At 40.3% G+C, this 25,794-nt stretch overlaps 1 protein-coding gene and 1 long non-coding RNA gene across 5 annotated transcripts in view; one reads left to right on the top strand and one right to left on the bottom strand.

The window, feature by feature from the left end:
• Positions 1 to 25,794, top strand: part of CRB1 (crumbs cell polarity complex component 1) — a 108,397-nt gene that overhangs the window by 33,823 nt on the left and 48,780 nt on the right. For all 3 annotated transcript variants that reach the window (XM_035333575.1, XM_035333574.1, XM_035333573.1), the window contains exons 3-5: positions 2,532 to 2,727; positions 4,808 to 4,947; positions 5,989 to 6,171. In XM_035333575.1, coding sequence (XP_035189466.1) covers positions 2,532 to 2,727; positions 4,808 to 4,947; positions 5,989 to 6,171 — 519 coding nt within the window. The remainder of the gene's footprint in view (positions 1 to 2,531; positions 2,728 to 4,807; positions 4,948 to 5,988; positions 6,172 to 25,794) is intronic.
• LOC118170946 overlaps positions 1 to 25,794 on the bottom strand; it is a 67,319-nt gene that overhangs the window by 31,329 nt on the left and 10,196 nt on the right. For both annotated transcript variants that reach the window (XR_004752962.1, XR_004752963.1), the window contains exons 2-3: positions 23,426 to 23,608; positions 9,394 to 9,561 (exon numbers count right to left, since the gene is read on the bottom strand). This is a non-coding gene — a long non-coding RNA (uncharacterized LOC118170946). The remainder of the gene's footprint in view (positions 1 to 9,393; positions 9,562 to 23,425; positions 23,609 to 25,794) is intronic.

The following is a 25,794-nucleotide window of genomic DNA, read 5'->3' as shown; positions in this document are numbered from 1 at the left end:
GCAGTACCTGCCCCTGCAGTACCTGCCCCTGCAGTACCTGCCCCTGCAGTACCTGCCCTGCTGCTCTGCCTGTACTCCTCCTCCCCTCTTTCATCAGCAGCACTCCTGGGTCTCCTCAGTTAAGCACCAAAGTGGGTCAATACGGATCTGTACTCAGAGAAAGGACAAGGGAGTCCCATTGCCCTCCCCACAGAAGCACTGCAGCCTCTACCATGGGGTGAGGTACCTCAAGTACCCGACTCCCTTCCCAGCGAGCTCGTGGTAGTGTTGCATCGATAGCTAATGGCACTGTCCATCCAACAGCAATTGTCTGCTGCTTCCCGCAGTGCTGTGCACAAGTGCTCAATAGGGCTGATTTGAAAAACAAGTGGTAAAGGAAATAATCTTAGTTCTTCAAAGAAACCAAAAAAGTTACAAATATCCCTTCTCAGTCTTTCAACCCAATGCACTCATGGGGCTTGGTTTATGCTGAAACTGCCTGTGCACGGAGGGAATGCCTCTGCTCTTAATGGCTTAGCCCCACGCGGTAACAGCGGAAGGGCTTGGTGGTGACTTACCCCCCCTTTCTGGCATATGATATTTGGCATACAGCATATTCATGACAGAATGTTAGGCTGAGGTGCAAATACAGATCTAATCTTTTCATCTTTCTTCCTCACATCTAAGAAAATCTGACAGCAGACTCACTGAAGGCTAGGGAGGAATTCCCCCTGTTTGCGTGGCATATCACATTGGCTAGATGCATTATAAAGAGAGAAGTTTTCTTCTGAGGCAACATTGCCGAAGGCAGGTTACTGGGCTTGATAGATTAAAGACGTGAACCAAAACAACAACGCTACGGTCTCATGTTAATCATCAGGCTGTTCTCAGGCCTGTAGTCTTAAATTTGGTTGAACTGAGGATCAGTTGAGCAGGGCTTGTTTTGTCACATGATTTTTAGTGTTCGCAGTAAGCTGTTAACAAGCTCTGGCAGATTTACGGTCACTAGACATACTTCTGCAAACACATTGTTTACAATTACAGTGAATTCACAGGGCAATGACCACAGAGGGATTGCTCACTATGTCTGGATGTAACGTACATTACCATAAAGCTATAAGGGATCGTTCCTGTGCTGGGATCTCATGCAGGCTCCCAGTGAAAGCCGTGGCTAGCCAGATCCACGAGCCATAAGCCCAGGACTGGTGACTTTACCCATTGAGCGTTTCATATGCAGAAGAAGCTGTATGAATATATTCTCTAAGTTTACACTAATAGTAATTTATAACTACTAGGAAGATGAAAAAGTGCATGTATTTTAATGAGATTTAAGATTAAATACAATGAAAGTTATGAGCTAACATCTTCAAATTTTGTTTTGTTATTTCAAGATATTTCTAGACATTTATCCACAATATGGATTTTTATTCTTTTTTTAAAAAAGGATGCTACATTCAAAAGGATCAAAATAAATTAGTGATCAAGGAACAGTGCTAGATATTAGTAATGTCTAAAAAAAGTCAGTGTTTTATGAAAAATGCTCCTGGTTAGAAGGCACAAATTTCACAGCAGGACGGAGCTGGAAAAGCAGTATAAAGAATTACAGGGGAGCTCCTAAACAGACTGCTAAGGTAATACCAATAATCACGATGTGGCCATTCCCATCTTTTGAAAGCCTGCCCCATCTTGGACTGCAAATATCATCTAAAAAAATAAAGGTAAAAATCCCTGCAGAATCTTCTTGTGCTGCAGATTTTCTTTCAAGTAAGCAATGTCCCTCAAAACTTCTTACAATCCTATTGCTGCTTTGGTTAGCCAAAGACAGGGAAGTCCGCTTAAAAGCGGCTGCTAAATTAAAATTTGCCAGCCTGTTTTGTGGCTGATACCATAGCTGGTAAAACAAGTTGATTTGGCAGATAAAAACTATTGTTTATTTATTTTTAAAATAAATCACTGTTTCTTACCCAAAGCAAGAAGTAAATAAACATACAGAACCCTGGAATAATCAGAGCGGGAGCTGCGAGGTATCATCAAATCTTCTTTTAGTGTCTTCTAGACTGGATTAGAGACAAGAAAAAGGACTGTGTACATAATCTGCCAACTATCAAACAGCTGTAAAGTACCATTAGAATGGATGGAGCTTCATCAATTCTCTCTGAAGAGCAGCTTCGAGAGTCTGACCTGTTGCAAACACAGCATCATAGGCCGGTTTAGTTATACACTGCTAAATCTTTAAAGCAAACAGACCTAACTAAGCAGCAAAACAGAGGGAAACCAAGAGCTTCCCAATGGATTCAATTAACTGTGCAGCTTTAAATGGGCTCTTCTGAGGTCATTAAATTACTAATCATGTCAGTATTATATAAATATGATGGTGGCACAGTTTGAGTAATCTGAAAACTAGTTCATTCTGTTCCAGTGGTCAAGCTAACAAGAAAGTTGGTGTACCTACTGTCACGAATAACACCTGAGCTCTTTGGTGAAGCCTCCCAAGCCTTAAAAGCGAGCATCTCTCTAAGTCTGGGGCTTGCCTGCTTTCTTTGCCTCCGCAGGTGCGAACTGCGAGCTGGAAATTGACGAGTGCCTCTCGCAGCCCTGCCTGAACGGCGCGACCTGTCGCGACGCCCTGGGCGGCTTCTCCTGCTCCTGCGCTCCGGGCTTCCAGGGCCACCGCTGCCAGCACGACGTGGACGAGTGCGCCAGCCTGCCCTGCCGGCACGGGGGGCACTGCCACGACCGAGCCGCAGGGTGAGTCCGGGGCCGTCCCGGGCCTGTCCCGGGTCCCTCCCGGTCCGCACGGGGCCCTCCCGGTCCGCACGGGTGCGCGTCGGATGCGGGCGCGCAGCTGCTCCTGCCTCCAAAGTACCTGCAGCACTCAGGGTAACTAACCCAAGGGGGGGCAGGGTGGCTGAAAAGTTCCTCCGCCCGATGTTAAAAGCATTGGTCCAAGCATAGCCTGGCAGCCAGAGCTCTGGCATTCACTCATTAGCATCGACTTTGCATGCTCAGCGTGAGATTGTAGAAACTGAAAACATGTATAAGCTCAAGTTTATATCACAGAAAAAAAAACAGCCAAAAGTCAGTAAGTGTATTCATGGAGGTGCTACCCTTGCCAGTGTAAGATTTGTCCTCTATCGTCTGGTTTCCAGTTTTTCCAAATCTGTTTTGAAGATACTCATCTTTCAGAATCAGCAAAAGGCATGCTTGCCTTGAACAAAAGTGAAAGAGATCCTGTTCTAGGAACGCTAGCAATGCAGTGACACGGCACCAACCTTGTGGAGCTGCTTTGTGGCAGCCCTGAATGACTGATCAGGATGAAAAAAAAATCCCATTCTCCAGTATAGCCAAAGCCCGACAGCAGGACAGGGAAGTCACCTTGCTCCGGGCTGGTTCACAGCAGAGCCAGTGAGTGACCTGCAAAGCTTTTGAGGATGCGCATGTGAGGTGAGCAACTGTGGTGCTCATGCAGGCCAGGCTTCATCACACTGTCCTCTTCCTCTGAGCTTTTAAAGCTGAGGTGCACATAAGAGCAATTTTAATTGGCTTGTAATACTGCAGGACATCTGCAGAACTACTGGAGCTTCTTTACAAAATGAAAAGGGTTGGACAACAAAGCAGGTCAAAGCAGAAGGGTAACTAGCCATTTTATGGTATTTTTTTCAGGAGGGGGTGTTAAATGAAGAATTGTAGACTTTAAACAGGTTTTTTGTTCTCTGACTAATGACATAGTACAATCAAGACTTGTGTGTTTGCCACCAGCTATCACAGCATTGCTTAAGGGGACAGGTTTAGCATTTAAAGCTATAAATACAAATAAACTAAGTTCCCTCCCAAATTTCAGACCAATTCTTCCAGTGAGGTTTTGGGAATGAAGCAAAGTAGGACTTGACCTCTTCTAAAACCAGTTGCATGTCATTGAACATTTCTACTGTTCAGCAAGATTCCCCCACAATTTCAACTGTACAACAGCCAATATATCATTTTAATGTAAAATAAAGCAAAATAATTAAATATTTTTGTTTCTTGTAGTTATTAAAAAAAGGTCATCTGAGCATGCGCATTTATCAGTTATTTGACAAAGGTCTGGCTTTTCTTATGACACGTACAAGTTGACTTTAACTCCTATGCTTAAGACCATAAGATACATGTATTTTATAATTAAGTAATTTTTAAAAGTTCAGACAATAGAGATTACTTTCACTTTGTTCAGTATTTCATATATTTGTATATATACATTAGTTTGTTTACTTCTAAACCCATAGCAGTAGCATTGCTGCCAAAGGGAAGCTATCTGTACTGAACTGTAACTGTCGGAACTGCGCAAGTAATTGACATGTCTAATGAAACCCAACAACAAAAAATAGTGTTTTCCAACAAAGAGAAAATATTACTTAGTGATATTTTAGGATCAATTACTATCTTATTTTTTGTCCATTTTTAAGGGAAAGGGATAACTCACTTTCTCTCCCGTTTTCATTTTGTGAATAATGTTAAGCCTACAAAAATTGCATTGAAAAGGGCAGAAATATTTTTCAAATTACAAAAAGAAGAAAAAAAATCAATAATTCTAGAAAGAAATGAGCTGTCAAAAACTATTTGAATTCACAAGCAGTTCTCTCCTAGGCCAAGCCACCTATTTCAGGAAAACGCTCGACCTTCATTCCTGATTTCTAGGTTTTCTCCTGTAACACTAGAGGACGTCTTGGGCCCGGACTCTGCCGTGCGAGCTGTTAGCTGAGGCAGCACAGCAAGCCTTTGCCCCCTTTGGGAATCAAAGCCCAGGTCTGCTGACTTCCAGCTAGACTAAGCATTTTATTCTGTGTTGCAGGTACAGCTGCAACTGTACCGGTACTGGATTTATGGGCCTGCACTGCGAGACCCTAATTCCCTTGTGTTGGTCACAACCCTGCTACAATAACGCCACTTGCGAGGACAGTGCTGACAGTTATACGTGCCACTGCTGGCCGGGTAAGCTCCAAGTTCTCCTATAAACACCCTCTTTCCTTATGTAATAGTTAAGTCATCATCATTTGCTGATACAAAACTTGAAATTACGTGGCCTTAAAAATGCTCTAAGAGCTTGGTGCTAGATAGGCTTTGTTCCTCATCACAAGCCAGAGCCCTGTGGGTATACTGCTCACTTTCCCCAGATAAGGATTGCTTGGTTTCCTGCACAGCAGAGCTGGAAAAAAAAAAAAAAAAAAAAAAAAAAAAAAAAAAAAAACCTTTCTTCTTCAGAGCAAGGGCCAGTATCACCAAGTCAAACAGGAGACTCAGCTGGAGCTGGGATCCACCTCCCAGTTTGATGTGTAATCAACCCACATAGTACACAAATCACTGCTGTGGCTGTCCCTTTTTTGCTCTTCACTAGCATGACATTTAAATTAGTCTTAAAAACTTACTTTTCAGTGCAAAATATTAGTTGTCCTGTTCATAGATAAAAATTAAACTATGCATTATATTGGCAAACTGCTTTCCTTCGTATCACCGATGCATGCTCTTCTATCTCGCAGCATGGGGTGAAAACACTGGGCTGTGTTTTCTTGTGTTTTCCTCTACCAGCAAGGCTTGAATACCCAGTCATTTGGGAAAGTGCTCCCACACACCAGTGGGAACACAGCCACTAAGCTCTCCAAGAGACTTTGTGAATCTTTCAGCACATGAACTAGATACTAAGACCAACTGCCTGCACTCCTGTCTTAAGGAGCTGGTGCAAAAGGCAAGGAAAGCTTCGCATAACCAGAGAGCAGCACAACACAGCTTTGTTACCCACACAGGTCTCCATTACTTCCTAAAAAGAAGCCAAGTCCATACAGCACAGCAAAGCTCAGCTAGCTTACACAGAATAGCCAGAGCAATACGCAGCTACTGAGCTTCAAGAGGCACCTTTAGCACATGACAGACTCTGAACCCAAGCGCATCGCAGCATATACTCACAATAACATTGTCAGGTCAGGAATGAATTGGCAGCCCAACAATTAAACCCCTTCTTCTGATTGTTCTTCCCAGGCTATACTGGTGCCCGCTGCGAGACCGACATCAGCGAGTGCAGCAGCAACCCGTGCCCTGCCGAGGCACAGTGCGTGGAGCGCTCATGGGCGCGCTGGTACGGCAGCATCCCAGCACTGCCCTCCCACTTCAGCTTTGACAAGGCAGAGGGCTACGTCTGTAGCTGTAAACCAGGATTTACCGGTAAGGTTCTTTCGGTAAAAGTCGGAAGTAACGTCCTGCAGTATTCCGTGGTATAGGCGTGCTGTAAATCAATCTGTAAAGTAAGTTTTGGGTCTTCAGGCGTCATAGTGCAGAGGGTCCCTCTGGTGGTCACAATACATATGTTCCAGTCGTAATTTGGGTTGAAGGGTTTGTTGCACGGGTTGTGAAGCTGGCAAGTGAGCAGCAGGCTCCGGGGATGACCCCCAAGCCAAGTCCACACAGCAAGAGAGAGACTGAGTCTCTCCCACAGTCCTGCCTGCTAAGCCTCATTATTCAGTCACATTTGCTTGAACTATACCATAACTACCATAAACTTGTGTTAGCAGGGTGTTTCATCATGAGTTTGAAATGCACAGCATACAGGTATTGTATTAACAAATAAATAAATAATAATAAGAGAGTGTTTTCATAAAGTAACCATGAAGTACAGCTCCCCATCTTTTAGTGTTTGTCTACACTACTCCTGTACTTCTACACAGTAGCACTAGGGACTGCCAGGAGCGCTCCTCCGTGTGAGCATAACGCCAGATTTATAAAAGATGTTGCAATCTAATACGTGGGTGATGTTCTACAGCTTAAATGAAAAATAAATTGTGTGCAGCTGTGTTCTTAGAAAAAAGAAAAAACTAGCAAAATTGCAAATAATCATAACCCGAAGAAAGATGTGCTAAGTTTTGTGTTTAACACACTGTACTATCTTGCACAACCATTAACAAGCTGGATTTGGATTGCGTGGTTCTGGGTGTAGAGTCTCCACTCCATTCTGTCATTCCTTCTGAAAAGAACATAATTAGTAGCTGGATTAATTTAATCAGTCCACTTTCTCATTCCATTCATCTCCTGCACAGTTGCTTAACTTCTCCTGTGTCTCCCACCAGGCTACATGACCGATCTCTGCAACTTAGCAGATACAAAGGCATACAGGGAGTACAACCTGTGCTCTGAATTCCCAATTGATTTTTCTTCAAAGGCACGGTGAGACCTGTTTGCTTTTGTTCTGCTCCGTTCCATAACTGTCCTTCCCTATCCTGTCACTAAGTGTTGCTGTTGTACTTTTGTTCTGCCTAAGAGAGCGTAACATCAGGCTTCTGCTCAGGCTTGTTATGTCCCCCGGTTATGACCCTTACCTCCTCCAACTTCTCTTCAAATGCTACTTCTTTCTCTTTGTTTCCTTCTAGCGGTGTCCAGCTGTCAGGTTTCTTTTCCTTCCCCTCTTGCTCTATTTTAAAACCTCCCATGCTCTGCATGACTCAGAAGGTGGTTCCCTGTTTAGTCATCACTGTTCTTTATCCTCCCACTTCCTTCTATTGCCTACACCTGCCTTGTTTGCCTGATTTGGGTCAGGATTCTGCTGGTTTTAGTCACACAGGGGGGCTCCCTTACTCCCCCAGGGGTCAGTGGACACATGTGCAGGCATACTCTAAATGATTGAGATCCATGATCTAATGAAAAAAAAAAAAAAAAAAAAAAAAGTGTCAGAATCTATTAAATCTATTAATCTGAAGTCATTTTTTCACTAGATAAGCTCCTAAATAAAACTGAAAGCTCCCAGAGATAGCATGACTGACAGAAGTCTAAGAGACTCTGGAATTCCTGCTAATATCATATGCAAATAACCTTCCATAAAGCCTTTCTATAAGTTCAGTTATCGGCATACCTGCTGGCTGCTATATATCAATGTCATTATCAAAAACAAACAAGCAAAAACCACACAAAATAACAACAATCCCTCTCCCCCCCCCCAAAAAAAAACAACCAAACAAACAAACAAAAAAAAAACACAAAACAAAACAAAACACGGTATTCTTAGCAAACAGTGTGCTTAGACGGCTGGAAGCAGGAAGAACAACCTTTAACAGGGATGGTTGTAAAAGCTGCTGGTGAAATGCCTTTCAGCAACGGGCTACAAACTAATGTCAAGACAAGATTAATCTTGCTACTCCTGTCAGCTCATTCGCTGCCTGTGTTTTTCACTATGGTCTAAATTTTAAACTATTTTCTTCCTGGCCTATGTGAAAAGCAAGGTGGTCAGGTAACTTGCTTATTTGTAGAGAAAACAGCAGCATTGCTCTAGCTGGCAGCGAGCATCCCTGGGGTCCGAGGCTGTGCTCTGACGGCTGAATGAGACCTGGCTGGTGGAGATTGAGTTCACGTGAGGAAACTGATTTGCAGGGGAATAACAGCGTTGCTAAAGGTCGGGAATTCAGCAATGCCCTTAGGTACAATTCATCCAGCCTCCCCAGTCCTCCTAGTAGTACTGAGCATTTCTCTCTGGCCTTTCTCCTTCCCCCAGGTAATCTGGAAATGGAAAGTGCTCAAAACGAGACCCAGCCTCCTTGCATGTCAGAAGAGCTGAAGGCATGAGGAGAGGCTGAGGAAATTGTTTACGCAATTTGATTCTAAATAATAAAAAGTAAAAATCCTGGTGTGGCAAATTTATCACAGCCAGGATTTTTTTTTTTTTTTTTGAGTCCATTAGATATATGACTTATCCCACATCAAAGACAGAAAATTCTTGAGGCGCTTCTACAAAGGGTTAAACTTCTCCAGCTCCCTTCTAAGTCAGAGGGCCTGGGGATACTCAGATTTCAAGAGGTTTCAGTACTGCAGTAGCAAGCCCTAGATTTTTGATATTACCTTGGTCTGCTGCCCCCCTAGCACAAAAGTACTTTTAATAGACTGAGCTTTCTTTTAAAGGTCTTGTGATTTGTTACTGCTAGCGAAAGGCAGCAGTTATCCTAGAACTTTATCCTTTCATATCATGGATATATTGTATTGCTCTAGCACTGCACGTTTTTTAAACAGAGTGTGATTTGAAAGGTTCAACTTCTCACTTTCCTCATGAAAACACGTGGGAAAGGAGGAAAGCAGAGCTATGGCTTTGGTAGTGACTCATTTCACCAGGTTGTAATAAACTTAACACCATGTCAGAATTAAAGACTCTGAACCTGCAAGCTCTGTCAAGTGACACATTCCAGCGCTGAGCTGAGCCCGAGGAGGGGCGAGCATGCGAGGCAGGCGGTCCTGCTCCCCACACCCCGACAGCGGCGCCGAGGTGGGACAGTGCCACCAGCAGGGCTGAAGATCATCCCTTTGGCTTCAGCAGGAGTGTCAGAGGAGCAGAGCCCACTAACCCCTTTGCAGGCAGGGTGCCTGCTGCCTGCCAACATGCAATCGAGCGCTGGCTGATGAGGACCTTACAGCTTCTGGTGTCTTGTTATCTGCCGTGTGCCAGCTGCGCCACCAGCACTGCTGCTTGCTTTGGCGTGAAGAGTTCCCGAGCATTTCTTTGCCCTTTTTGTTTGTTTGTCTCGTTTCCTGCTTTTCCCTTTTAAATCTCCCTGGCCCCTTTCCCAGTCTGTTGGACTGCTGCAAGAGAAAATGATACGATCAGACTGGTGTCGTATGTGTGTTGAATTTCTGGCATATGCATGGGGGAAAGAAACTGTCTCCTGGAGCCAGAAGATGAGGCAGATAAATGGCCAGTATGGGAGAGCACTGAGCACTCAGCTAACTAAAGAAAGCCTCCACTCAAATACTGAACTGTGAACGTCATGGGACCAGTGCTTAAAAACTGATTCATTTGGACTCTCGTATTGCACTTCAGCCAGGGTGAAAGAAACGCAGGCACACACAGAGCATCGGGCTTCCATTTCTCTGCAGATCTTTAGATGCTGCTACAGGCAGACCACTTGGCAGATGTCATGGCAGACTGTCTCAGCCAGCCATAACTCTCTCCTCTAGCCTCCTTTTTGTGCATGACAGCATTACACAAAACATAAATATTATTTACCAGTAATGGGTAGGATACTAGGTACATTGTCGCTAACTTGGGAAGCTTAAAACACACATATATGTAAGGTGGTTTTTTTTTTAAATCTCATTCTGAACCATTAGTACAATGATTACAGAGCTGCCAACTATCTTAGATGTATAAAGTGATGTGAGTCTTACAAAAATGAAATCAGATGAATAGCAGAGTTCTCATCTTGTCCCCAAACTCCAATTTTTTTTCTTTATTTCCCCAGCTGTCCTTCAGCTGTTCACACCACAGCAGTCAATCCTTCCTCTATCACAGCAGGTTAATTAACTTTATTTCATGGGCCATCATCACAGTTTAAAAGGTTATTTTATCTTGATTCTGAAGACTTATAAGACAAGACTATTCAAGGGGCATTCACCTGCCTTCCTTTTCTTTGCCCAAGGAAAGGACCAGGAGAAAAAAGGAGATACAGAGAAAAATCATGACTTTTTTCATTGCAGGGAGACAAAAGAAGAGAGAAGCTGGGCTGGCTTGAGCTAGTAGGCTTTTTCTGCTCCCTTGCCAATCCTCTTTCATAAAAATAATTTTTTAGATCCCTCCTGATATTAAATTCTTCAAGGTCCCAGGGGAAAAGAGATGGTCATTCCTGATTACTGTAGCAGTTCATTGTCTCTGGGAGGGCTTTTCCACTGATAGAGAAGGAAAACAGAGGGCTGCACTTTCTCCCGGTCTTTTATAGGCCAAAATATATATAACAACGGGTAGCCAAACTTGACAAGCTATAGCAAGTTAGGTCAAAGAGACCCATCTGCGCTATGATCAGTATGCCTGGTCATGCCAGGTTCACTTTGTGGCTTGTCAGACAAAGAAATGGCCCAGGAGGTCAAGGTGGCACTTCACTGAAGTGATTGTGAAAATGGCTTGGCAGTGAATTTGACAAAGAAAGCAGTAGGGTAGGTCGACAAGAATGACTGCTGAGGGAGCTGATGGCTATGCAACCACACGTCTTAACAGATGACAGTAGCAGGGTGGATCATGGCAGCACCCTGTTGTTCCAGAGGGAGAAAGAAAGAGATGGCAAGCACATGGATTCTGTGTAATAACTTCATGATCCTGCCTCCGGTCCAAGTTAGGGAGGTGTCCATGGCACCTCCTACCTTTTCAGTGGGACTCAGGCTGCCCCTGCAGGCAAAGTGAGCATTCAAGTTCAAAACCAAAAGGTCAGGAGGTGCTGTTAGCTTGGGATTATTCCTATACAATCAAAAGTTTAAAAAGGAAAACGCTGCTACTATCAAGCAGTCATTCAGGGTGAGCTGGTTTAAGGAGAAATTATTATTACGGAAAAATACAGTAAGGAGAAATACAAGTAAAACATGGGAGGGAAACAAAAAAACAAGCAAACAAACAAACAAAAATAATTAGAGTTTGATGGATACATAGGTTTCTTACCAGTTTGGAAACTCTAGAGAGGCTGTAAAGAGCATGTATCTTTTCCCCCCAAATTCAATTCATAATCACTAGAGATAATAATCAACCCTTCACACTGTTAAGACTGCTGTGAAAGGGATCCCTTAAAAAAATCAGACTCTTTAAGTGGCCTGCTGGCACTGGGAGGTTGTGCAGCAAAACATGGAAAGGTGTTGCCATTTTCTGATCATGGGGAAAAAGTTCCTATTTTCCTAGAGCTATTTCTACAGTGCTGCCCTGTCTATCTGCGTTCACAACATTATGAAGTGAACTCCTTCATACATTCATGTGTTCAAAACCACAGGGTGGAAGGAGGGGGAGGACCTTGTCTTACTGCTCCCAGCCAGCCCCTGGCAGCTCCAGCACTACAAGACCAGCCTAGCAAGCACTGTACCAACACAGGATGCCCTCAGGGCCTGGCAGGCACTTGCTGCCTGTAAAAATCCTACACACACACAAAAAAAGACAATTAGCACTTTAAAGTACTTTTTCAATCTCTCCTAAAGCCTCTGATCTTGAAAGAACATTTGGACAGGCTTTAATGATCCAATTCTCTAATACTTTTTAACCTTTCTTCAATCTGCAGCATCCTGGTAAGGAGTTGTTCGTGTTGTCATCAGAATTGATTCCTTTTGAGTTTCCCTCTCCTTCTCTACTTTTGTCACTGAGTTATTCCATCTCCTCTTTTTTCTTACTTTTTGGAACTGTTCAGGATATTCTCTTTGAATCACAGTGCGTGTTCTTTAGCCCTGTCCTGTGCACAACTCCAGGGAAAGAGGCAGACAGCTTTGCAGACAGGTTCAGTATCCAGCAGTGCAGCACATTCACCAGTTTCTTGCCTGCCTCTTTATTCACTATTCATCAGGCTGTTTTCTTTGCAATAAGCACTAATCACTTCTCACGTGCTTAACTTCCAGACCAAACTCATTATGAATTTAGTGTGATTAGCCTGTCTCTGGATAGCCCCCCTGGAAGAAAAGCTGAGGTTGCACTTGCAGTTTGCATGCTCTGCACCATAAAAGAACATGAACTGTTATAACAAGGATAGCAGCACTGGAAGTTTGGTTATATCTGAATAAAGTTATGACTTGTTCTGTATTTACCTCAATATTCTGCAAATTGGATTTAAACTCACCGAAATTGGAACAGTTCGTGAACACAAGCAAATCCATATATACCATTACGGTGAAGTACATAAGTATTACTCCCACTTCAGAAATATGGAAAAAAAGACTATGGTCCAATGTGTTCATAAGCTATGTTACCTAATGAACAGTGGAGCTTCACAAGAACGCATTTAAAATACATGTGTACATCATTATCAGATCCAGTTACTGTATCTGATGTGCTCTAAGTTGAGACTGAAATAGTTTCAAATCCTAGATACAAAACGTGAACTTAGCATGGGCACCAGCTATGCAAAGGACTCCTTTTAATGTAATAAAATGCAGCTTTGTTGAAAGCTTCAGCTTGTCCCTATTATCCCTGTTGTAGGAAGGAACCATTTGATGGAAGAGTATTTTTACAGGCAATCACACTCTAGGTAAAAATTATGTAAAAACTGAGCTGTGATCATTAAGAAAGGAGCTCTGGAACTCTTCATGACAAAAATTTCCAGAATTAGCCCCAAGACTTGACAATTTGTTTGCAACTCTGAGAATCATATTTAGAGCCCTAATATAGCTATGTATATTTTGTCATGAGGAATATGTATTATTTGAGAAATAACTCTCTTTGTTGCAAGTAGCATTGGAAATGTAAAGAGATCACAGCCTTCACTTCTGCATTATTCAGCACCAAAAGAATGCACAAATATCACAGGTTGGTTAGTTTGTTTCTTTTGAGTTAGAAATACAGGAAATTAAAAATGCCAGGAAGCATCTGCCAATATTATTTTCAGAACAAGTAGAGGGTTTTATTCTTTACAATTTCACAGCTGACCCTTCATTACTATGATCTATTTTCTCTAGTTACACTGATATGCGAAGTTGTGTAATGTAGTCCGACGTGATTGATAGAGCCTGCAAGCAGTGGATATTTTGAAATCTGGCACATCTCTCTGTGTTAAACGTTGTTGCACATAAACACTTCCTAGCATGAAAAGCTTGCTTCCTTGAACAAGAGGAGGAAGGGATGAATGGATTTTCAGCCATAAGCACTCAGGTCTTGCAATTCACAGACAGAAAACATCCTTAGATGTAAGGAATCCCAAGTCCAGTACTTGGGGAAAGTGCTCTTAGGAAAAAAAAACAACAACAACAACAAAAAAAGACAGTTGTATATGATTTGGCAGCAGGAATAATGCTTTTCAAGCACATTTTCATGACAGTCCTTCCTAGTGGGTCATTCGATTATATGGCTGACTATTTGCTAAAAATAGTCCAAATATTCAGTAAGAATTTTCCTCCTGGGGCTTTATTCAGGCTGTGCCTACTTATCTTTTTTTATTTCTTTCTGAATATTGTGAATAAACCTTTTCTAGCCCTTTTAATTGGTGTATCTGTGATATTTATAGTCTCCTATAATCGAGCTAAGCCACCTCTTGGCTGAGCTTATGAACCCGCTCAGTCCCACCTTTCCCTATTGAACAGTCTCTCTAGCCTTTTCATTTCTTGTTTGCTTTGCCTGAGCATAACAGTTCAGCGAGGTGTTATGCAGCCTGGAACCAAACATAGGACTCACTTTGCTGTACCCTTTTTGTTACTGAAAAAACAGTAGCCATAATTTCCCTAATATAAACAGAAACTGCTGTGTATCTCCTGGTCTGTGCACTGATGCTAGTGCTACATGTCTCCCGCACCCTGGCATTACAGATAATCCTGTGTGCTTCCTCAAGGGAGGTGTTTCTTGCACACACGCAGAGCTGCACTGTGGATGCACACAGACTGAAAACAAGGACAACTGCTAATGAAAGCAAAGTTTAAAGTGTGGTTGAAGTTATAACCATACACAAACCAAAGGAATTGCACATACTGAAGTGACAGCAGAACTTTGCTGATCCTCCTAAGAATTTGATTCTCCATCTCAGCAACTACTTCATAGCACATGCTTTTCAGTGTTGCATCCTATAAAGCTACATCATTCTGGTCAAATTACAGTCAAGTTGCAAAGTCAAGCAGATGCACAACTTGCTCTTCAAACCGAAACAAACTTCAAATATACATGTTGTACAGTTTCCACTTATCTGTAGAAAGTGCTTAATGAGTAGACAGTAAATAGAAGACCTGTGCTATGGGACTAATATATTTTACTTCCTCAATATGTTCTAATTAAAAGAATATTTAAGGTCAAATGTCAAGTGATAAACAAAATGACCCAATTTAATAGTTCAATGTTTTACTTAATAGATGATTTTGAAAACAGCCTTAATTATCTCACCGTTGTGAAGCCTATTAAAATCTAGTTTATTGGAAATACAGTAAATTACACAGCCAAACATTTAAAAGGCATTACTTCTCTTTCTCCTCCTAACAGCGGAAATAAGGAGTGACATTAGAGAAGCTGAAGGAGTTCATTCAAAAATAACACATGGACAAGTAGTTCTGAATCATATGCTTATGCATGTAAGAATACATGTGTACACATGCACATATATGCTAGTATGTCTATATATATACACATATAAGTAGTTACGTACATAATAGCTGCTTCAGAGTACTTTGTTGTTCTGCTTATAGAAAGCCTTTCTTTGATCACTAATTAAAAAGGTCCAAAACTTTCATCATTTCTATTTTGAAGTGTACAGGTTTCTGGCTGGATTGTTTTGTGGTAAGAATGAAAGATTTTTCTTCATTCGTTTCTTCAAGATTTGAAGCATGCAATGTGTATGTTTATTAATAAGCAGAGTCTATGTTGGTCTTCATTACTAATTAATTATTTTAACTGCATGGCTTCCGACAGTGGGAAATGTGTAACGTTTGCATGCCAAACCTGTATATATTTGTTATGCCAGCAGTATTGGCCAATATTCAGAAAAAAAGTCAAGATGTGTGAGTAAAATTATTTATGATTAAAGTATCCAGGCTGCTGTTACCTGGCTGTGGCATTAAAAAAAATTAAAAAATTGTAAAGCCATTCATCACTTAGTTATGGTATATTTTACAGGTTTTATACAGCTTAACTACTCCGTTTTCATGCTCATAGATTTTTTACATACCTTTGAAATACCACTTCTTACATATTAACCTCTCCAAATAACCCACAGCAGTGGGATGGCATTCTGATTCATCCTCAGCAAAGGGCTTTACTTAGTAAACTGCCATTTGTATTACCCACAAAATAGTATAAGCTGGCCTAATACGTGAAAATATGCAATTTATTTAAACTAGCATCAGCATTTTAGTACCAGCAGAGCTAAGGTCTCTACTCTTCCTGTAGCTCTTAGCCAGTAGAGGGAGCATGAAATACAGTGCATTTGTAGCATCTGCTACACATTAGCAAAAATCTAGTTTAAACTGATATTTCAGCGCAGTCATTAGAGCCTAATCTGGTAGGTGCTATTGCTCAAAGTGTTTTTGATGAGCCCTATTTACTATCCAAATTCTTACTATTAATTTTCAGCTTTCACCCTGCACAGTTGGAGTAGCAGAGCCTTCTGCATGGACTTCAGGGATATGGGTCTTCGGCCCATCATGCAAAGTCCACTCAGAGCTGCAAAAGATATGGAAAAAACAAGCACCAGGGTTTGAAGTACAGAAGAATAATCTGATGATCCAGACCAGGGCTACTCTTAGTTAAAAATTGTTAGCACCTTGGAGGCTTGGCTTTCGCACAAGAATAACAACATAATTTTAATCCCAAAGTACTGGGCTATGCTGATGATGCTAGTAGTCCTGTTGATGGAGCTATCTGGGTGAATGGAGGCAGAGGAATTCCAGTCCTGCTAAAGGCTAAGCACCCACCATGAATTTTGCACTCTCCCTTGACAAAAATATTCATGTTTTCTTCTTGGTCCTTAAAATACCAGCAAAGGAGTATTTTAGACCCTTACATAAGTTTCCCATAACGCCAGTGGCAGAAATGAAATCAGTTTTTAAAGCATAAAAGGCACCTCATCTAGGCTCAGAAATGTCAGGAGTAATTACAAACTTTGTTTTCAAGTATAATCAATTCTTTATTTATGGTGTGAAACTTTTCTTACCCTTTTGAACTTTCTCTATTCTAAGCCAAGCAATATTGTTGGCATGTTCCTTTAAAAGTAATTGCTTCTGGACTGAGAAATTGAATGTCAAGTTCCAACTTGATGTAAATTAAATGGGTTACATTAATAGTCTGGCCTGTGGTAGAAGTGAGTGTTTCGATTCTGGGTTTGACTTCAGGACGCGACCTCTTGATCACACAGGTCGGCACAGATGGGAAATATTGAAGAGGTACCCTAGGATGACGTGGGAAAGAAAGGGCCTTGTACTGAAGTATCACAAACTGTCTGATCCATTAAACAGAAGCAATGTCAGACTCCACAGAGAATAAAGCTTGGTTGTCATAGGTCATTACGCTCTTCAGAAAAAAAAAAAGAGTTGGAAGGAAAATCACAATGATGGAAATCCTCAGGGCTGTCATGCACACATAATATTCTAAACCTTCTTGAATTAACACTGCCAAGCTTACATACAGGGTGAAGGCATTAAAGAATCCAAATATTCTTAATTTTTACAGTACCATTGTAAACGATTATTTGACAACATACAGCATTTTAAATATAAAAGCAGGTTATCACTACAACTGGGACTCTTAGTTATGTGAGCAGGCCTTAAGTAGACTTATATTCATGAAAACAATCATGTGAGCAAGCCCAAACAAAATACAGATGTTCAAGGAGAAGAAACAGGTGAAGGTTAGGAGAAGTTTTAGTCATTATTATTATTATTTTTGCTTTGGAAATCTATTTTATGCCTTTAAAGTTTACTTTCTCTTCAATTGCCTGCAGTGATGGTGCGGACCAGTAATACCACCCTTTCTTGAAAAGATAAGTTTGTATGTATATATTGAGAGATATATCACAGAAACATATGACTGTTGAAGTCAGAAGACATCTCTTGAAATCATTTAGTGCAAACCCCTTGCTCTAAGCAGGGTAAGCTAGGGCAGTTTGTGCCTTCCCTGGGTTCTGTACTGTGAAGGGTCTTCTTTTCTCCCTTCCCTGCAGATATTTACATGCAGTGAGAAGATCCCTCCCCGAGCCTTCTCCTCCCCAGGCTGAACAACCCTGTGTCTCTTGGCCTTTCCTCACAGACAGATTTTCCAATCTCAATCACCTTCATGGCCCTTTGCTGGACCTGCTGCAGGATGGCCACTTGTTTCTTGCAGCTGGGGAGCCCAGACCTAGACTTGATGTGGTCTCATCAGTGCTGAGAGAGGCAAAGGGTCACCTCCCTTGACCTCCTGGCAGCACGTGTCCTAATACAGCCCAGGAGGCTGTTGAACCTCTTTGCTGCAAGGGCACGTTGCTGGGTCAGGTTCAACTTTTTCATCAGTGCGCTGTGATGCACTAGGTAAAAGCTCTTTTAACATTAATTGCTCCCTGTACCATTTAGCTTTTAATCATTCAAGGTTTGCCAATAAGAGGAACAGAAGTCTCCAGAGATAATATTCTTATCTCTGCTCATTTGGACTCTTTGAAATAAACCCAGGTGGCTATAAGGTACAAACTATCTCTGTTCAGGCATCCTGACTGATTTCTTCAGGTATAAGAAGTTCAAAGAAGTTAAGCAAGCCTTTTACTGACCATCTGAGTGCTGTTACCTTTTAAAAAAAATAATTAAATCAACTTAGAAAAGGACTTCTGCTGATTGTTTGAGAGAAATGGAGTAAGGAAAGCACTCTTTCCCTGGTTGACACTGAATTTGCACTTTCCAAAAACCGTCTCATAAAAGAAAAGAAGGCTAGTATAGACAACTCATTTGTGCTGATAATTAACTGCTAGAAATAGATTTGGTGGATCTGATTCGGATTGCTCTCCCACCGCTGTAGTTCTTGGAGTCTAGCTGTGGTAACAACATGACACTATTACAGTGTATCATAATGATCAATACTATTATGGCTGTGGGCACTATATTTTCTTAACAAAGAGGATTAAGAATCTGTTAGTAGGCCTGTGTGTGAGGCCAGAACATTGCATTCAATACAACCTATAGTAACAAATAGAGAAAATTATTTAAATAGCATGTTGTAAGTATGTCTGCACAGCAGTATGAAGTTATTTGTAGAATTTGAAGACAAACAAAAGCTGGATTTAATCTTGCTAAATCGCACACCTATATTATGACCGAGGTAATCCCTGAAAATGATAGTCACAAGTCTATAGCATGCACATAAAATATTAGCTGAAGTCCATGTTATCACTTTGCCAGTGGGTTATGTGATCTACTGAAAATGAAGCTAGTTTGGGTGTCACACTTCGCAGCTTCAAGATATGTTAAACATACAAAACCTTGGATAAACAATGCCATTGTTCAGGTGAGTTTTCACACTGCAAAAGAACTCATGTTGAAGGGAATGAAAGAAATGAAACAGTCAAGAGAGTATGATCTACTATTCCCACTGCTATTGAATTTGATTGAAAGATGACAGTCCACAATCCAAGGTATTTTGCATCTTCATCTAGTTTATAGTAAGCAAAAGCTTATTTACACAGGAAAGAAAACCCATCAGGTAGAGTAACAGCCTTATAAAAACTTAGTTTGGTGTAAAAGACTAGATTTCCTGCCTATAAAGTGACAAGAAAGGCTGTTCAAATACATCAAGCAAAACCAGAGAAACGTAACTGTACAAGCCATAAATAGAGAAAATCTTCATGCAATTTATACAGCTATACTATACACTGCTTAAAATACACACAGCATGCACACGCATGCTATGTATGTTCACTTGTACATATTTTATGTTTTTCTATTCTCAGGTCTCGATTCTCAGTTAAGGTCTATAGGCCCAATTAAAACTATGATTTTCTAGCCTGATGGCTTTTTCAGATTCTTTTAATACCGACTGACTGTGAAGTTATGTAAATGCAGTCCGTTTGTGAGTTGTGGACGCTCACACTGGTTTTAGCTAAATTAAAAATCTTGCAAATGACTGAATATTTTCAAAGCCCCGTTTCCTGGGCAGAGGCTGTTCCACACCAAGCAGCGCAGTGGCTGTGCTTGCCCACCTCAGTTAAAACAAACAGGAGACAGCCAAGAAGAGACAAGGTAGAAAAATCCCTCTTAGGGGAGACGAGATGCAGCCTACATTTCTCAATGGATGTGTTCATCAACAGCAAGCACTCTTTTAAAGCCCTTAAGTGTTTGTAGGAGTGAAAATTAATTTGTTTTCCAATTCCAAAGTGAATCATATGCTCCAAACAGATTTTTAAGTCAATGAAACATGACCTTGTACAATCTAATTAAACAACTCAAAGGTATTGGTTGTTTTAAGATCCCTCTGGATACACTTCAGTTCAAATGCACACACATCATCTGTATGTACAAGCTCATAAATCTACAAAAAATGCAAATCAGATCATTAATGCTTTGAATTCAGCAGTTTTACCACAGTCTTCTGAAAGGTAAAACATGAAAAATACCTGAATTATCTATACTCTTTTTTCAGCTTAAAGAACACACAAAAAATGTTCTGGAAGCAGAATACAAAATAACTGTCTTTGGCTTCCAAATACCTAATGCGTAACCAGGTATAAATTCATCAAATTATCTGAAACCCAGTAACCATTCCAGTTTCTTCTCTGGATGGTATCCTGACCCTGCTTTGAGTGGAGGTTTGGACCAGGTGACTGAACTTCTCTGCTCCGTTGCACGTGACTACCTTTATTTCATTATGAAAATGCAAGGACTTATTTATTTTTATGTATTTTTTTCAGTCATCTGTCTTTGGCATTGCTCCTGTTGTCTCCTTTCTGCACTTCTGTATTTTCGCGTCCCTACGTGTGGCTATCTCAAATGCCAACATAAGTATCTTTGGGGGTACCACTGATTCTTTTATTTCATTTTCCTTTATATTGAGATATTTCTCACATTTTTCTCTACTTTTTCATCAGTTTAATCTCCAAAATTTTACATGCTAAGTAAGAAATCTCTTCTATCTTAATGGCATCCTCTATAAATCATCTTTCTCCACTTAAATTTGTCTTATTTCTTTTATTCTTCCTTCCTGTTAATCTATCCCTTTTCTCCACTTTAACCTGCCACACCCCATGCTCATGCTCTCCCTGTCACAGCTCTCCTTCCTCTCACCAGCCCTTGCTAGCTCCTGTCAGTGACACGGCCGTAGCTGCACGCACGTTTCTGCAACCAGTAAACCCACTCAGGAAGGATGCTGCCTGGGAAAACCGGGCTGCCACTGCTCAGTTTTCATTCCTACCTCCATCAGTCATCCACAACAGCAGCTGCTTCTTTTACCTATATATAAAGCTGACTCTAGAAGTAGGGAAATGAAAGGAAAATGAGTGCCATGCGGGGACATATTTCTTCACCACGTTTCTCTTTACTCTAGATTCAGACCCTAATCCCACAATTGGATCCACATGGCCGGCTGTGTTAATCGAAATATGGGATGAAGGTGTAGGCTACAAGCAACAGTTTTGCCATGCTGCCCTTCTAGGACATGGCCCCTTGCCATTCACAGCCTATATGTTTCTGACCTCTGGCTGCGCCACTCACACAACCTTGCAAAAGGAGCCCTGCAAAGCAGGCTCATGGAAAAGGCTGGCTGAGCTACCCAGAAACTGAAGCCAATGCTTAAATCAGTCGGCTGTTTCCAATATTTATAAAATAAAATAAACACACCAGATCTCACTAAACAACTAATCACCTACATGGCTTTTTTTTTTTTTTTTTTTTTTTTTTTTTTTTTGAATGAAAACTGTTTTAGGTGTGACAAAACATGTGAAACAAGTGGAAAAACATTTCCAAGTACTTTTGCTCTCAAAAACCCTTTAATGATTGAAGAGATTAAGGGATTGGGGTTTTTTACTGCTTTTAAAAAAAAAAGAAAACTATTTTTACTGAAAATTCAAACTAGTCTATGAAGCTTCAGGCCCACAAAATTTGAAAAGATTAAGTTACAGCATGCCATACTGACCGTGGCACATTATGAATTCCATATTCCTCAGCTAGAGTGACATATTTAATGAATAAGCCAAGTCACTCAGCTCTATTTCTATTTCAATATTTTTTCCTAACCAGTATTAACTTTATATGTACATTTCAAATGTCGAGAGGAAAAATAGCAGAATAGTGAATTTGTCTGCAATGAAGGAATAACTAGCAAGGTCTTACAACTTTACAAAACTAGAATTCTGCGTGAAAGGTATCATGTGCAAATTATCCCAATGTTAGCAAACACTTATTATCCTCCTATTTTAGAATATCCAATTTTCCATATGCTCCAGCCTTTCATTTCACATGAGTTTTTCCTCCTAAAACAGTGCCATACTAGATCAGATCACTGGTCACATTAAGTTCAATATCCAACATAGGCCAGTTCTTTACTGAAGGAAAACAGGAGAATAAAATCCATTTAAATACCCCTTACTTGATCTACACTGATGTACATAAGAGAAAAACCTCCTTCCTGACCTCCATGACAACTGATTTATGCCCAGAAGCATGAATTTTAATTATGATGACATAGAGATGGTCAATTTATTTCCTTGCGCTTACTTACTCATGAACGTGCATTTCCTCCTTCCAGCAAAGAGTAATTATCTCTTTGCAATTATCAGCACAGATGTGGCAAAGTTAGAATTTTCATGATTGTCTGCTAAGACCTGGAGGCCTGAGGAATATATGCGCGGCCAGATCTTTCCGCTGGGCTCAGGATTAATGAGTCCCTTGGAAAAAAAAAAAAGAAAAAAAAAAAAGAAAAAAAAAGTTCATTCTGCCTAAAGTAGAATTTTGTAACAGACACTTCCAAAACTGTAAAATATAGGTGGACGAAGTGTTATTGCAGGCTTTGTCTTCATCTTCCATAAAGCATATACTAAATGGTTTGTTACAGTTTAAATTTCTCCAACATTTACTCCTATTTGTATTCTATACCTAGATACGTATACATAAATATACGTTTATGTAGTCTGACACATGTGCAGCTCAGTTGCTGGGAATTATTTTATTCAAGGAAATCACAGAATCAAGGAAAACTGACCTGAGAGAATAAACATGCAGACACTGTTTTGCCTATCTGACTTGAATGGGATCGGCTGAGCTGTGTCACACTTTGCACTTCTGTTATCTGACCCCGTTTTAAGGAACCAAACAAGATGCTGTGGCCACAACTGGGCATCCTGTGCCTGAGCCTTACCTTCATGGAAAATATTTTCCTCAAGTCTGGCTTGAATCTTCCTTAGTGCAGTACAACTCCACTAATTCTTTGCTTGTTTACTGTGGTCTCAGGGAATAGTGTGTTCCTGTGCTGAAAGACTGTTACCAGGTCTCCTTTCCTCCTCTTGTCTTTAGACTGAATAGCACGACTTTTTTAGTCTCTCCTCACAAGTCATATTTTCTAGACCCATGACTATTCCCATTACCCTTCTCTGAATTCTTCCCAAAAAATGTTATCAAAGACAATACTGTATTTATTACTGTTACCTTATAGACATTACAATAATTAGCATAACCACCATCTTCTATAACTCACTTTTTCTTGACACTTGTTTACAAAAAATCTACTGATGGTTCTGACAGGGCTTCAAGCAGTTTGCTAAATATCCTGGTATGATGTTCTTCAGTCTTGGAGGGTCATCAGCTCAGTGTTTTCACTGGGCTGTGTTAATGTACGTTTATCCCAACTTGCTGACAATGCATATGTTCGTAATCTTACCTCAAAACATTTGTCAGGATCATGTTGTAAAAGGAGGCTGATAACCTCCAACTTTTTCTTGTTATTTTCAAAATAAAAATGCATTTTTAGCACTACAGCTATTTCAGCTGTAGCACCAGACATCTGACAAGTACATGCATAATATCTTACCAACATTAACTTTCTGTTGTTTAAGACTTACCTACCTACCTTTCAAAGAGTCTGGATGAGATTCTCACACCACGGTACTTGCGTTCGTAATAGAAATAATCACTCTATGTCTGTATCGTAGGCTGGAAGGAAAGCAGTTTTCTGAGCATCACGATGGAAGTAACGGCACTGTAGATTAACTGAATCCGAAATTGCATCTTGTGTACAGGTCTTCTGGTAAACCTGAAAACACATTTGAAATAAGGTCAGGAATTTCCTAATTAATGAATAAATGACCTGAGGGAGGGGGAGAAATTGAAAAACATCTGCTTGCAAAAAAAAAAAAAAAAAATCATTTATTTCTCAGGGCCAGGCTGCAGTTCCTGGATGAAAACAGAGAATGAAACCAGAGGTCCAGAGAGCACTCAGGACTTCCCAATCGGAGATGAACACCACGTCCTGCACTGCCCGCAAGATCCTTCACAACTTACAGCATAGGGAGCAAAACCAAAAAAATACATTGGAATACAACCTCACATAGTGCTGACTACTGACTACAGAGATAATTTCCCAGTGACAAAATTATTTATATGATGTTTATAATGTGGAGGAAATAAAACCAGATAGGCTGAAAGAGACTTCAGGATCATGGTTAAGGTTTTAAAATGGGAAACTACCAAAAAAAAAAATAAAAATCTGAAGATCTGAAGATCTGAAAGATCTGAATGCACCGGATGTATGGTATAAATAGCAACCCAGGGAAAGACACTCACTTTATAAGTATTTCAAAGCTATCACAGAGATACTGTTCTAGCAATATTTTATGCAAATCAAATAAAGTATAGTGAAAGGAAAAAAAGTCCATTGTCACAGACACAAATACTTCAGTCTACGGAACTCTATAATTATACTTTTTCATGAAATTAGGGCCAAATCAAAAATGCCAGTGCATTTCCAGCAAGCAGAACAATGAATGCCAGTGGAACAAAAATAAAGAAAGCCAGACACAACTGTAGATCTTTTCTTCCAGCTTATTGAGATATAGAGTTTTCTGAATGACAGTGACCGTAAAAAGGTTGATCTTGGTAAATAAACCTCTTGAAAATGAAAACAATGTATATGGTTCTTAAAAGAAAAATAATATAAAACAGTTAAAAGTGACAAATCAGAGATCCTAGAAATCAAGAGATCCTAGAAATATGCCTTTTTGTCAAACATCGCCAAAGTTCAGTGTGAGCACACTGGGACTGAACGTTCTGTAGAAGCATGTATGTAGAATACATATCTATTACGTAAGCAGTTTAATGAGTCTTAGTTTAAGCCTTGTTGATCTGGCTTGGACAAAATACACCATCAGACTACATCAGCAGGTACAGAAGTGGAGCAAGCTAATCCTGGAAAAGAAGCCTTTATCCCAAGAACTGTTTTGAATTTTGCAGAAATTTACTTTGTGGACTGCGTAAATGCTAAACAATCTTTTTACTTCAGAAAAAGATGGTTGCAGCTAGGATACAGGTTTACACCATTTTAATGACAATGTTTACAGGTAAATATATATATATATATATTTTGTGAAATGTTATATGTACTTAAGTAGTACTGAGTATGTCACGTCTATCCAGACTGCTTGCTTGTACTTGCATGATGATTTATAAAGCGTCAAGGAACGGGAAAGGCTGTAGAGAGATTTCTAACCAAAGGTGTGCATAAAAAGTGTAATTTGGGTAACACATATATTTGTTTAATCAAAATGAAAATTAGTGGCATTTAGCAGAAGCATGCTTGAATAATTGCTGTTGTCATTCTGCTTCTGTAAGAAAAGCTTTTCTGCTAAATATGAAACAGTTTAATTGAGGTAGAGAATAGCTACGCTGTAATGGTAGTGTGTAAGTGAAAAAAGGAGACGAAGGTATGAGTGCTGTTGTCAAACAGAGTCAAAGGAGCTGTTTCATCTCTGTTTTGAATAAAAATTCATAGGAGGAAAAATTAACTATTATCTATCAAAATATAAACAAAATACAATAGCTTTATCTTAAATTGTAGGTATTATATAATATATTTAGAAGAGAAAATGCTTTAAATTCCAAAACACAAACATGTTTAGCTGAGCTAATGCATGTAACCACTGAAAAAAATTAGTTCCCTGGCACTTGCTTTTGGTATATCTTTTCAGAAACCTTTTTTTTTTTTTTTTTAAATGCTAACTTCTCTTCCAACCTGAGCTATTTGAACTGCTTATACAGTTCTATAAATATTGACTAATCCTTTTATCTAGAGTGCTTTTATCTTGAGTGACAGTGGTCTTTGCTTGCATAGCAGTTGGCAGATAACAAGCAATACCAACCACCACTTGTAAGAACAGCTGATTTTTTTATTCCTTCTATGAAGAAAAATGTTTTATTACTTCTCCTTTGGTGTGACCTATATTT

The sequence above is a fragment of the Oxyura jamaicensis genome, chromosome 8, assembly GCF_011077185.1.
Source record: "Oxyura jamaicensis isolate SHBP4307 breed ruddy duck chromosome 8, BPBGC_Ojam_1.0, whole genome shotgun sequence".
Taxonomy (NCBI): domain Eukaryota; kingdom Metazoa; phylum Chordata; class Aves; order Anseriformes; family Anatidae; genus Oxyura; species Oxyura jamaicensis.
This window is presented reverse-complemented; position numbering and strand designations above follow the sequence as displayed.